Source organism: Ornithodoros turicata, chromosome 4, assembly GCF_037126465.1.
Source record: "Ornithodoros turicata isolate Travis chromosome 4, ASM3712646v1, whole genome shotgun sequence".
Lineage (NCBI taxonomy): Eukaryota > Metazoa > Arthropoda > Arachnida > Ixodida > Argasidae > Ornithodoros > Ornithodoros turicata.
The window spans coordinates 77,519,370-77,533,750 of NC_088204.1; the positions used below are offsets into that span (position 1 = coordinate 77,519,370).

At 49.8% G+C, this 14,381-nt stretch overlaps 1 protein-coding gene across 1 annotated transcript in view; it reads right to left on the reverse strand.

Annotated features, from left to right (window-relative positions):
* Window positions 1–5,737: 5,737 nt before the first annotated feature.
* The window catches only part of LOC135393508 (uncharacterized), a 51,965-nt gene continuing 43,321 nt past the window's right edge, over window positions 5,738–14,381 (reverse strand). The window contains exons 10-12 of the mRNA XM_064623919.1: window positions 13,596–13,631; window positions 8,277–8,505; window positions 5,738–5,834 (exon numbers count right to left, since the gene is read on the reverse strand). Of these exons, the coding sequence (XP_064479989.1) occupies window positions 5,821–5,834; window positions 8,277–8,505; window positions 13,596–13,631 (279 nt within the window). The 3' untranslated portion in view covers window positions 5,738–5,820. The remainder of the gene's footprint in view (window positions 5,835–8,276; window positions 8,506–13,595; window positions 13,632–14,381) is intronic.

Genomic DNA, 14,381 nt, shown 5'->3' on the forward strand with positions numbered 1-14,381 from the left:
TATGGGATTTTACCGTAAAATCGCACTGGCACCCACAACTCGCTCTGGATGAGCACTCAGTCATTCGCCGGTAACGGGACTTTGCAATTTTCAAAACCCTTTCGTAAATCGTAAATTCGTATCCCGTTAGAGTGTAGCGCACCTCTCTACACCCTTAAAAATGATGTGTGTGTGTGTGTGTGGGGGGGGGGGGGTGTCGAGGTAGCTTGCCGCTGTTGGCCGCACTCAAGTGGGCATCGTCACGACTATAGCCAAAAAAAGAAAAAAAAAGAAAGAAAAAGGGGTGAGAGGGGAGTTCACGATTTCAAAGAGGGGCACAGGCAGGATGACCGCTACTGATGGGGCGGAGGCACACGGTGTATGAGAGGTGCGCTAGAGTGGTCTTTCCGCGAGGCCCTGGTTTCCTGAAGAAAGCGCACGAGGCCTCGAGTTATGGAAAGTCGTTCTGCATAAGAACCTTCGGGAAAGAGGACGTCCGTCAGTATGCCAGGCCTGGCGTGGGGAAGATGAGTTTCCCGCATAGTGTGGTATGCATGCTATTCTGTCAGGATATGTGCGATATAGTCTCCGGATGATTACATTGACCGCAACTGGAGCCCTCCCTGGAACCGATCTTGAACAGTTGCGAGTTCGTGAACGCAGATCCCGTGCGTAACCGATGGAGCATTGTCTGCATAACACGGGGAAGATCTTTCGTGGGAAGAGAGGGTCGATGGTTCTGCAAGATGTCCTGTATGCCAGGATGACGCACCTCAGTTAGCTGTTTGACGACCATGTGCCTGTCGGTGTCGGCCGGAACTGATAAGGATGGGCTACAGCTGTGGTGTGCTGAGGATGCTAGCTGGTCCGCTCGTTCGTTGCCTCTGATGCCGACATGAGCTGGGATCTATTGGAGAGTAAGCTCACCTCCGATTAGCCTATGCTGGGCACACGACCTCCTTATACAGCTGGAGAGGATGCTACCACACATGGGGTTCATCACGTTGCAGAGGGTGCTTCTGGAGTTCGTAAGCAAAACGGCCTTAGTTATTCCGGTGACTTGAACCGCAGCAGCTGCGTGTAACAAGGCCAGCAGTTCAGCCGTCGTAGATGAGATAGGGTAACGAACTGATTTCCCTTGCCAGGCCATGTTCTCATTGACGGGATGTAGTACGCGCTAGTAGCGCTCTCGGAACGGTGGTCAATGGAGCCATCCGTGAACACCAAAGTATGCGTGTGATAGACGTCACTAATCAAGTTCTCAGCCGTCATCCTGGCCACCAGGGGGCTGAACTCGCTCTTCTTCCGTACACCCGGGATGTGAAGCGTTGTTGCGAGCACGAACTCACTCCATGGCGGCGTAGGTGAACTAGCTGGGAGCCGAGGAAGAGCCCTTCTGTTGGCTAGAGAGCTGGTGGCGCTAGCCAGGCGTCCTAGGGATGTGTGTGTCCTTCGTTCGAGGTCTGCGAAGAGGGAATGCTTGTTGACAGATGTTGCCCCATTATCCAGAAACTGGAGGCCTTTGAGCTAAGAGTGGACACTGACAGGCTTTTCCTTCGCTTCCGGGTACGTTTGGGTGACGCTAGAAAAGGTAGGGAGACCAAGCGCAGTTCTTATTCCGGCACGATGGAGGCGCTCAAGGGCCTGCCACTGTGTAGGCGCAAGGTCTATACGTACGGCACCACGTAGAGAATGCGTGACAAGATGAGGGCTTTGTGAAGGGTGAGCAATGACCGCGCATTGCAGCCCCATGATTTTCCGCGATGATTTCTGCGAAGTATGTTCAGCGTTTTCTTCCCCTTGCAGATAGTCTCGTTCACTTGCTTAGACCAGCGCAATGCGCTATCGATGGTGACACCAAGATATTGCGGGACCCCTCGCTCAAACTTCTTCATGGAACTAATACACCCGCGGACGGAGGCGTCAAACGTTCTGTTGGATAGAAAGTCACATAGGTATTCCAGCAGGCGGCCAGTGACTCGAGCTGCTTCGAGCCCAGCTAAACAAGCCGAGTGCGTTACCGAGTCGTATGCTTTCTTCACATCAATGAAAAAAGCGAGAGCAAACTCATTGGATTCTCTCGCTTGCTTCAGGCTATTCTGTGCCATGCATAACGGCCAAAAACTTTCCGGCGTTGGGAGAGGAGAAACGTCAAGCAACACACACACACACAAAAAAAGAAAAAATTGCCATGCCGATTGTTTCACGACGCCGGCGAGAGCTGCCGAGAACGATAGCTCACGACCAATAAGGTGACCCAGAACGGCCACGCCTCCTGATTTTTCGTCTCCTTTGGACGACGGAATGCCACTGTGGTGGGAACATGAAAATTGCGTGCGCCAGGTCCCCCCAAACTCACCTCGGAAAAGCGTGCAACGAAGAAGGCCGCCCACTAGATACCCCACTGTTGCCGTTCCGGATCACTTCAGCGCGCTAAGTTTAGCGGCAAAATGTTTTTGTTGTTTCTGCGAATGAATCTAGTCTTTATATGTCCAAATAAAAAGCGTATAACAACTTTCTCTGTCGTGTTTCACTTTTTGGTCCCCTTTTTAAACGTGTTGAGCGATCGGAAGGATCTAGTGCGCGGTAGAGTCACTAAATAAGCTACGCTTCAGAGTATCGACACTGAGCCGCCATGTTGTTTCGGATGACCTCCAGCCCCACCTCTATTTTGGCAGTAGAAATAGATGAAGGTGAAGTTCAGCAGTGGAAGCAGTGGAAGAAGAAGTGGAAGCAGAAGTTCAGCAGAGCGCTAAATGGATGGCGCTGGAGGTCATCCGAAACAACATGGCGGCTCAGTGTCGCTACTCTGAAGCGTAGCTTATTTAGTGACTCTAGTGCGCGGCTGCGTGCATCACATAGCGTACCTGTCGTACCAGGCGCCGCAGGCGCTGCAGTCGTCCATTTCTCCTTCGGTGACTTGGCCCGGCTTGGATTGTACTTCAACTGGATTTTTAGCGCGCTACAATCCACGCAAGCCAACGTCTGGTAAAAATGGGGTATCTAAGGGCGGCCTCCGGCATTGCACGCATCGGGATAGGAACAAATACATGGGAAAATGGCGACCTTGGGGGACCTGGCGTGCGCTGACGGCGCGGCGGAAATGCACCTCTACTTCCGCCGCCCGTTCACGACGTCGCGTCGGGCGTCGCTAAGTGAGAGAGAGAACTGGCCCTGACGCTCGCAACGCAGTGAAGTCGTCCTTGTGAACGGGTGTCGCAATATGGCTGTCGGCTTACCGAGTGCAGGAGGGGCCGTCGGAAAATATGCCCAGGCGAATACGTCGAGGCGTGCAACTTCTACCGCCCGACGTGCGCCGGAAATCTCCGACACACGCTGCTGGAAGCAATGTTTACCTCCTTCACATTGTTACCGTCCTCCGCGGTGTTTGAATCTGCGACCTTCAGCTCAGCGAGCCAACGTGTTCCCGGTTGAGCTACCGAAGAGCGCTCAAAGTTGCTTAGGCCTAGTTGCGTGCATCGTACAAGATATCAAGGCAGCAAGCACAAACACGTGTCCGCGCATCGAAAGCCAGAAGGCTTTGTTTGTTTGTTTGTTTGTTTGTTTATGGGGAAAAGACAGGTTGGCTTTGAACGCAACGCCAAGCGCCAAGGATGTGTCAAAATCTTCACCATGATCTCGCAACGCGGATACTTGAGGTTGCGGAAAGCTTTGGTATATTGTTTGTAAACAAATGACGTCATAGTGTTCGACAGCGCGACGAATAAACCTCTACCCGAGAAACGTCATCATGACGTTGGTAGACACACCGAAACCAAAACAGATCGGAATGGGAGAACTGGGTTCCACGAATGGTCAATTGTTCGCTGCCTCCTATTGAAAGAAAAGTAGGACCGAAGGTCGCGTCCCTTTCAGAGACCATCGTAATCCTCTCAAGACCGTGGCTTTCAGGCGCTACCTTGTTCGCCACTAGCTTTGAACGTAGTTCAACTATACCACACTCGTGGCGCTGTCGAACATTATGACGTCATTTGTTTACAAACAGGTAGAGGTCTATTTGTTAGTTGACCCCGAGAAATTTTCTCGGGTATAGAGATTTATTGTTTCACAACAAGATACAGTGAACCCTCGTTATTATGACCATGGTCGTTCTCGAAAATTTTGGTCATAATGCGGAATTGTCATATTAACGGGGGGGGGGAGGGATTTGAAGAGGTTTCACTGCATCGTTCCCCCAGGAGTATGGCCGTAAAGCACGTATGTCCGATTAACGGGGGGTCATATTAACGAGGGTTCGCTGTATGGCGCTGGATGAGTCAATCCGGAAGTGATGTGTTACGGCGGGGAGTGTAGCCGCAGATGAAGACGTCTATACAAAAGCACGGGAAGAAGGGGAGTGTACTGCTAGGAACCGGTCGTGCAGGAGTTCTTCTCGGAAGCGAGTCATGAAATGAACTTTCTTTTATTGTTTGCGCATTTCTCTTGCTGTGTCTCCCTCGGCCGCGGAACGGAGTGGCTGACGCCCCGACGTTGTGTAAACCAGGGATCGGAACCGGAACTGAACCCGAACCGAAAACCGGAAAAAAACGTTATTTTCTGACGAACCCGAACCGAACCGAACCCGAACAATTTTTTTGCTTGTCCTGAGCCGAACCGGAACTGAACCGAAAAGAATTGATACGGTTACCGGTTCGGGAATCGGTTCAGAGGTGAATTAATTGTACTACTGACCGACCTTTTTTTTTGCTCACCTGAAACGGTTATCTCACACCTTTCTCTTACAATCGTGTACGGTGAGCGTAAGCTTGCTTGCATGTAGCAAAATTACTGCCCGTGGACCGGTTAAACCGAGGCCGAAAAAAGTAACTGTTCCAATCCCTGTAAATGCCCCGACCGCTGACAGATTTTTTTTTGTCTGTGTATGTGCGGGGTGTGTGTGTGTGGGGGGGAGCGTTCTCCCTGAGCCGAACCCGAACCGAACCGATATACCTGAACCGGTTCAAGCTGATAATTTCGGTTCAGCGGAGCTAAACCCGAACCGAACCAATATGCCTGAACCCGAACCCGAACCGGACCGAAAAAAATACCGGTTCCGATCCCTGGTAAACTCGGGTTTCCGCAAGGTTAAGAAGTTCATTGTTCTAACAGTTGCAATGGTTTCAGGGACATATTTTTAGAGGTGAGCGCGGGTAAGCAAGCTTGGACTGGCGTCCGCACAGTACCCGTGCGTGTGTGACCCGCACCCGTACCGCTGTTTAATCTGGGCGACCCGCACCCGCACTGCTGTCTGTATACCCGCCTTGGGACCCGCATCAGGGGGAAGTGTTCCTCGTCCATTTTTACCGCTGTTTCTATTTTAAGACAACGGAAATTCTGACTGCTGGCTACGTGTCTCAGACTGCTTCAATCGTATGCCAATAAAACTGCAATTCAACAGAGAGCCATATATGTCTGCATTAATAATCGAACTCGCCTGCCAGCAATTGCCTGCTGCAGTCTGGCACATGGATTTATACGGTTACCCACACAGAGCACTGCTGAGCTCGCGTGTGACAGAGAGGGATCACTTAGTTGGCCATGGAGTGAGGGTAATGCGGGCATACCCGCATTACCGGCTATCGCATTGCGGGTACACTCTCATTTTACCCGCTACTCGCAGCGACCACGAATTCCTACCCGCAAATCGTGGCGATGTGCGGGTAACTGCGGGTACCCCCGGGCTCAACTCTATACATATTGGACCGCAGTTGGGAGTCAATGTCCAGTGGCACTTTATTACCTGCTCCCAATATACAAACTGAACTCGGCGGATCCGGCAGGTGTATTGTGACGCTGTCCACGGGGTGATACATAGTTGAGTTCTTGGAACGGCATAAGAGGTTACAGCACAGAACCTGAAACAGGGTGTGTTGATTAGGCTCCTGCATGCAGAACTACCTGTGGCTTTTTGCAATATATGCAGGCTGAAGCGATGTCAGCCATAGCGATGTTGAACCTAAGGGTCCGGGAGAAGAATGCAACAATGTATATTGAAGCCCGGGATCGAGAACTGGCTTTTTCATCAATTGTGCGTAAACTTGCGCCACTGCGGTCGAGGCCACTTGTACCGCGAAAAGAAATCGTTCTTACTTTGCTAAAGCGAGACTTCACAAGGATTCGAAAAAAAAGAAAAAAGGGTGGGACACTGTTTTCAATATGGCGGCGACCGCAGTGGAGATCCCGCTCATTGGCTTACACTCTTAAAAATGAACTTCACCGCATAGCATGCCCCTGCCCAACCTTAATAGCGAACGATATCGTTATCTGCCCTAATTTGTTGAGAAACGGGAGGCGCACGCCTTTTTGTGACAATTATGAACCGCATAAGTGTCACCGAAAAGGCGTACGCCCCCTGTTTTCAGCAAATCAGGGCTGATAACGATATCATTCGAGATGATGGTTGGCTAGGGGCATGCTATGCGGTGAAGTTCATTTTTAAGAGTGTACGGTTTGGTGACGCACGCATTCGGACGTACACTCTTAGAAATGAACTTCCCCACATAGCACGCTCCTAGCCAACCATCACCCCGTATGACAACGTTCTCGCCCCTGATTTGTTGAAAACGGGAGGAGGAGCCTATTTTGTGCCATTATGCACGGCACAAAATAGGCTCCTCCTCCCGTTTTCAACAAATCAGGGGCGAGAACGTTGTCATACGGGGTGATGGTTGGCTAGGAGCGTGCTATGTGGGGAAGTTCATTTTTAAGAGTGTAGGTATACGTGAACAGGGGAACGGATTGCTTACAACGCACGCAAGCGCCCGCACTCAGCAGAACGCACTAGTGTGAACCATGCTTTACAAACGAAGGTTGCGTCTGTTTATTGCACTCGCACTCAGGAGTCTACCCTTGCTAGGCAAAAAAGAAAATAAATAAATAAAGCTCTGGTGGAGTTCTCGTCAATTCAGTGATTCGAGATCTAAAACACGAGGGGTCAACACGTGAGGTGCTCGAGGGTCGACTCCCAACGACTCTCTTCTTCTTCTTCTTCTCGATGCTCGTTAATTGTTGAAGTTGAGATTCCGCACGATAGCACTCACACGTTACGTTTTCGACTGGCGGATCGCGCGCGTCGAATGAACGAACGCAACCAAGGCCCGGCCACTAAAGCCCACTTCACCAGGAGCCGTCGCGAGACGAGTACGCGCCAAGGTAAGGATAAACGTGTAGCGACCCCTACCCGTCTCTTAAAAAAAAGAAGGAAGAAAACGGTCATAAGAGAGAGAGAGAGATCCTACACTCTTGGAAATGAACTTCACCACATAGCACGCTCCTAGCCAACCATAATCCCGAATGACAACGTTCTCGCCCCTGATTTGTTGAAAACAGGAGGAGGAGACTATTTTGTGCTCATTATGCACGGCACAGAATAGGCTCCGCCTCTCGTTTTCAACACAAATCAGAGGCGAGAATGTTGTCCTTTGGGATGATGGTTGGCTAGGAGCGTGCTATGTGGTGAAGTTCATTAAGTTCGAGTTATCCTGATTACCGCTTCATGATGCAGGCGCAACCTGCCAGGATTTGCCGTTCGGCACCCGAGACGGATGCCCATCTCGCCTCCCCCCACCCCGCCCCCATCGCTGCGGTTCTAGGAGTGACTTAGTCATTACGCGTCCGCCAATCAGGACAGTACTTTTGCGGTTTGCATAGCTATGCGGACGAACAGCCGCGAGTCCCATTGGGCGGCCACTTTCCTTTGTTGGAAACTGTCTGCGTCGATTGGCGATGCCGGAGATTACGTGTTCACGTGACGAAGGAGAAAGGCTTTTCTTTATCCAGGTGGCGCGTGGGCGAGGATCTGGGGAGCGGAGCGTCGTCCTTGGAGCTTGCGTGTCAGTCTGAATACTGGTAAATTTTAGTGTTACCGGAAGGAACTCTTCGAAAACGAAGCTGTCCAATCCAATATATCAAACTTGCGACGTTAAACCGTTTTAAAGGAAAAGCCCGACGGCTTCTATCGGTGTCGAAAGCGTGATCACGACGTCATGCCATTCCCGTCTACTAATACACACCTACATGTACACTCTTAAAACAGAACTTCACCGCATAGCACGCTCCTAGCCAACCATCATCTCGAATGACATCGTTCTCTCCTCTGATTTGCTGGAAACGGGAGGCGTACGCCATTTTTGTGACGATTATGAACTGCATAAGTGTCATAAAAAAGGCGTACGCCTCCCGTTTTCAACAAATCAGGTGAAATAACGATGTCATTCGAGATGACGGTTGGCTAGGAGCGTGCTATGCGGTGAAGTTCATTTTTAAGAGTGTAGATACCACCGCTATGAGATACGTACACTGAACCTTGAGCGAGTCGCGGATGTTTCGCAGCGTGTCAATCAGCATCTGGGCAAGAGGGCTTAACCGAGTTATGTTAACGGAAGTGATGTCACCCACTCCAACATTCACAACAGTCGTCGTGTCGGTCATGTCGGCCAGCAGTCGGTCTAGGAGCTCCAACAGGTCACACCAGCTGTTCCGGACGATGGTCTCCGACTGCGAGCGTTGGTAATGGAATACGAGGCACTGGGTGGAAAAGCGCAGTTTTAGTGCTTTGGCAAAAGCGCGTCACCTATACACCACTCAAGCATTCCTGTCAATCATCAAGTCATATGCTTTCAATATACCATTTGCAAAAGTTCCAGGGTGCAGCGCGCGCCCTGGGAAGGCATGCGCCGGGCACAGGGGTGACACAAACCCGCCATTGTTGTAACTACCCTCAAGCGGGTGCTTTTGGCAAAACTGACATCTTGTCCTGGTCGCACGTCATAGAAAACGTCATTTTAAGGTCATGTGACTTTGTTTACGTGTCGTTTTGCCGCTTACCGACATATTTTCACCGTCATAACACCAAGAGATGACCATATTTTGGCAGCGTCAACTATGCGGTGCTTCTTCCGCAACATGGTAGCCCATTTCACCTCAGTTTACGTACGTCGCATCGGCTCGGTAAGTCTTAACGCGCGGTCGTCATCACTAAGCTGTCAACAATACGAGGCTTTATGTGTAAAACTGCGCGTTTTACTGCGGGATTATCGGATAAAAATAATTACCGTGATCGAAAAACATCCAAAACGTCGTCCAGAAACAACAACCGCATTGTTTACAAAACGGTTTGTTTACAAACAAAGCGCTATACGTAAGCGCATCGGAGCGCCCCCACATGCGGCCGTGGATCGCTAGACGATACGATTCGCTTGGAGAACCGACGGGAAGACCTCGGAGCGCTCTTATCGCGTCCCCCAGTAGGTGGCGCTCTACGAATTTCTGCGCGCTTTGCGTCTTGGGAAGTATCACGTGGCGCTCAGCTTTTGGCGTGCACTACGAATTCTGATCGCTGTCTCGTGAACTCGGCTCGCGCGCATTTTTGTTTGCTGGATATTTGGACGGCCACTGTCTTCCCGAAGGAATGCAGTGTCAGCAACACCGGAAAAAAGTGCACCTGGGGGCAAATCAGCAGCCTATACATACTACTGACGTGGACATCCGCAAAGCTCCCAGCACCGGGGTAGTAGTTCTGGCAATCGCCGCTTGGCAATGGGATTTGGCGCTATATAGCTAGCACTATTCGCAACCACGTGATTTGCCGAAACCGCGGCGATGTATGGTGGGCTGCGTTGACAACGACGAAGCGGTACGGAAGAGGGTAGCACGTGCTTAGCGACAGCCTGTGTAGCAGACGAACGACGGTGGCAAGTGTGATAGTGTCATTCCCTCTTCCCAATAATGTTATGTGGCGCTTGCGGCGGCCACTAGCGTAATTAACCCATGACCAGCCGGCTCTCCCATAGGCGGTTTTCCAGTCACCTCTAATATAGAGAAGGTCGTGGGCAGTTCCTTCTACCGGATCCCCATCGCAATATCCTCCTCTCTCTCGATCCACTCGTGCTTGAGAGCGGCTCCCGCATGAACTCAGGTAAACGATGGCGTTCCGGCTTCAATCTCGGGGCGTTCCGACCCCATACGCTTCTAGCGCGTTCATGTAAACCGGGCCAGACTTGCGGGAAACTTTTATTCCCCGTCATACAAGGGTAAACATAAACAAGCCTTTGGGTGTCACGAAGACTTCCGGCCCTTCCACCATGCAGAATGGTAGCTTTCACTTTCCTGATTTCGCAACAAACCGGAAGCGATGCAGAAGGGCATGTACGTGTATACTTTTTGAAGTAAATGTATACCGGGTGTTTCAGTTAAATCCCCGGGCTAAATAATTCGCGAACCGGTGCACCAATCGAATAACTTTCTTTTTTACAAGTATCTGTCCAATACCGCCTACAAGATGCGCACCGCGTGAATGAGCGGGAGGCGTTCATTATTTAAATAAAAATTCAAATGAGTTTCGAGAAAAAAGATAACTTCTAAAGCAGGGCGCCGTCGGCATTAAAATGGGTACTACCCCTTCTGGGACCTTCAGTAGATACCTTTTAGAAAAAATCTGCAACCGAAGCGGGTCATTTGTTGCAGTAATTACTTGATTTCGGTTTACATATTTTTGTCGCGGCTGGTCGCGGTGAAGCGCAGATGGACGCTCTTTCACTTCCATGTCCACCAATGAATTACATCCCTACACCAATGAATTACACCAATTACGTCCTTTTGCGCTTCGCCGCGACCAGCCGCGACAAAAATACGTAAACCGAAACCAATTAATTACTGCAATAAATGACCCGCTTCGGTGGCAGATTTTTCTCTGAAAGGTGTCCACTGAAGGTCCCAAAAGGGGTAGTACCCATTTTAATACCGACAGCGCCCTGCTTTAGAAGTTACGCTTTTTTACGAAACTCATTTGCATTTTTATTTAAATAATGAGCGCCTCCCGCTCGTTCACGCGGTGCGCATCTTGTAGGCGGTACTGGACAGATACTTGTAAAAAAGAAAGTTATTCGATTGGTGCACCGGTTCGCGAATTATTTAGCCCGGGGATTTAACTGAAACACCCGGTATACATGCCGTTTGCACCACTTCCGGGTTTGGTGCGAAAACGACGCCCGCGGTTTCACAGCACACACGCTCTGTGCCAACCACCGTGCCGATTGATACAGCTATCGTCCTTGATCTGACGAGAGAGAGGATCGTAGACGCCGGTTTTTTGGCAAGTCAAATTGCCACAAAAGAGCGTACGCCTCCCGCTTTCAACAAATCAGGAAACCCAAAAGATATAATTCTGCGTGGCAGCTGGTTCGGAGCGTCCGTTGTCGCGGAAGGAACGGTAGTCTTCGTGGCGACCGGAAGCTGTGGCTTGTTTATGGCTAACCCGAAAGTGTCATATGTATCGTATACACACCTTTAGAGTGAGTAGTACCGAAGTCATTGTAACATCCTATTTTCTGTGTATCAAACTGGTAAGATGGTCGTTAAGATGCACCATAAGAAATGATTGACCCCATACACTCTTAAAAATGAACTTCACCACATAGCACGCTCCTAGCCAACCATCATCCCGAATGACAACGTTCTCGCCCCTGATTTGTTGAAAACGGGAGGAGGAGCCTATTTTGTGCACATTATGCACGGCACAAAATAGGCTCCTCCTCCCGTTTTCAACAAATCAGGGGCGAGAACGTTGTCATTCGTGATGGTGATTGGCTAGGAGCGTGCTATGTGGTGAAGTTCATTTTTAAGAGTGTAGAGTCGTAGACATCGCAGAAATTGAATTTAAAGTATGCCGTAAAAAAAAAAAGAAAAATAAAGAAGAAAAAAAGCGACCGTGCGCAACGTCGGTGGGGATAGCAGCAGCACCCTCTGATCCGCCTGGGACCTGCGCCGACGTTACAGGGACCACGCTCACTGATTGGTCCAGGGATATGGTGTCTGCAACTCAGCTGACGTACGGATGTTCGCGCTTCTAAAAAAACCACCGAATGATTCGTCAGTCATGATTCGTCCACTCCTTCTCACCCCACTTACTCCGGGGGGGTGGGGGGGGGGTGGGGGAATTGGCAAAACTTGTTTACGGCGGCAAAGGGACAGCGCGCTGACGAGCGAACCGGAACGTCATCGGTGACGTGGCATCATACACCTCCTCCTCGTTATTCCCGCAGTGGCGAGATAAGGGCGAGCGCACGGGGCCATTTTTATGTGGAAGAAATTGCAGAGATCAAAACCTTTCGCGCTATTGGATAAAATAGCACATATACGGTGGTGATGGTGATGGTGAAGACTGCTCGCCGAGGTCGGCCACGCTTTAAGCGTGCAACGTCACGACTAAACGCAGAAAAAAAAAAAAGATGACATAAAAAAATAAAAATAAGAAAGGACAAAAAAAAGGATTGGGGGAAGGGCCCGGTGCCGCCTACTAGAGGCGCAGAATGAGATTGGTATCCCTCAAAAAAGTGATTCCGCGGTCCGCTTGACAATAACACATGCGTACACACTGAAGCGTATACGAAGAGGGGGTCAAGTCCCCCCTGTAGATCACAAAAACAAAATACAGAAACCGACACTGAAGACTCTTCAGCGTCGGTTTCTGTATTTTGTTTATACGTACACACTCTAAAAACTGAACTTCACCGCATAGCACGCTCTGTGCCAACCATCGCCACGAATGGTAGGGTTATTGTGATTCGAAGGGAGAGGGGGGCGTACGCGTTTTTTGTGTCCATTATAATTGGATATGGCCCTCTGTACTACTTTGAAAGTTAGCTTTCGTATTTTCCTTTTGGTATCTCAGTACTTTTTGGATGGAACGTGTACTCATTGTTTTTTTGTTTTTGAGATATTTCTTTTCTGAAGATATTTCTTTCCGGTTATTTAGGACAGGGAAGTCGAGAAAGAGAAGCTAAGAAACAGAACACTTTGACATCTGCTTCTTGATTATATTTGTGAACTGACGTGTGTCAGTTTGAAGATGACTTAGTACGAGCACCTTTACAGCCCGCACAATCTAAGAAAAACGAGAGAGAGAGAGAGAGAGAGAGAGAGAAAGAGAGAGAGAAAAGGAGCATAACTTCCTGCCCGTGTGCGTAGAACTGCGTTGGCACCAGAATTGTACTTAACTGAGTACAACTGCTTCTTGCTTCGAAAGCCTTTCGTCCTTGAACTCTTTCAGTTCGGCAACAAAGCCCCCTTATCACTAGGGCGAGTGGGTCATAAGCCGGTTATTCCTGTAGATTACATTCAGCGCGACCACGAAGCTGTGGACCAGCTGGAGGACAGCATCAATACGGCGCGGACTAGACCGCTGATAAGCGGATTCCGCTCGGATTCAGGCTTTTTGGGCGGCGCAACGATGACTCTGACGTCAAAATAGGCTCCACCCATGAGGCGGCAAAAGATCAAAGAATGGCCAAACTCTCACTATAAATGGCTCTGCAAATCAGGGGCGAGAACGTAGTCATTCGGGATGATGGTTCGCTAGGAGCGTGCTATGTGGAGTCTTCATGTCTACAGGCCCGTTCCGACATACAGCGCTTTGCTCCAAAGCACTGGAAAACAGCGCTGTTTTTGCCTCCTCTCCCGGCTGCGACTGCAGCCGAGTGAGAGTGCAGGCTGTAGCGCCTTCGTGTCGGCCTTTTCTAAGCGATTTTATCCGAACGTTACGGGTTCTTCCGTGGCACACACGACGTCGTGCGTGTTGAGGAGAAACCAAGGTACTTTTACAAGAGCAGTTCACATACCTGCACCAGCTCGAAAAGGTGTGCGTACTCCAACACCTGCAAGGCAATGAAAGTCATACGTTGAGAGGGGCACTTGAGGGATGATGATGGACTGCGCTTCTGAATACAGTGAACCCCCGTTAATATGACCCCCGATAATCTGACATACGCGCGTTACGACCATACTCTTGGGAAACAATGCTGTGAAACTTCTTCAAATCCCCCCGTTAATATGACATTTCCGCATATATATGACCAAAATTTTCGGGAACGACCATGGTCATAATAATGAGGGTTCTAAGTAGTTCTGACGTCACCAAAGATGTATACACTCTGATTGCGCATGCATGTAGGAGAATTAGCATTCGCTTATTCTGGCACTTTTGGAACCTTGTAGTTCCGCGAAATACTTTTTTTTTCATCCGGTATAGGGCCCTATGGCTACAACGGGGAACAACAACATATAAATTACTGATGATGAATGGATAAATTCGTCAGATGAGTTAGCGTCGCGCTATCCCAAGACATGATGGACAGGATGAGATGTGTACTGATGATGAAAGACGCTGAATAGTGCACTCTTAAAAATGAGTTTCACCGCAAAGCACGCTCCTAGCCAACCATCACCTCGAATGATACCTTTACGTGCCCTGATTTGTGAAAAACGGGGGGCGTACGCCTTTTTGTGACACTTGTAGATAATTGTCACAAAAAGGCGTACGCCCCCCTTTTCAACATACGATATCATTCGAGATGTTGGTTGGCTAGGAGCGTACTCAGGAGCGGATTTAAGGGTATGTCATGGGG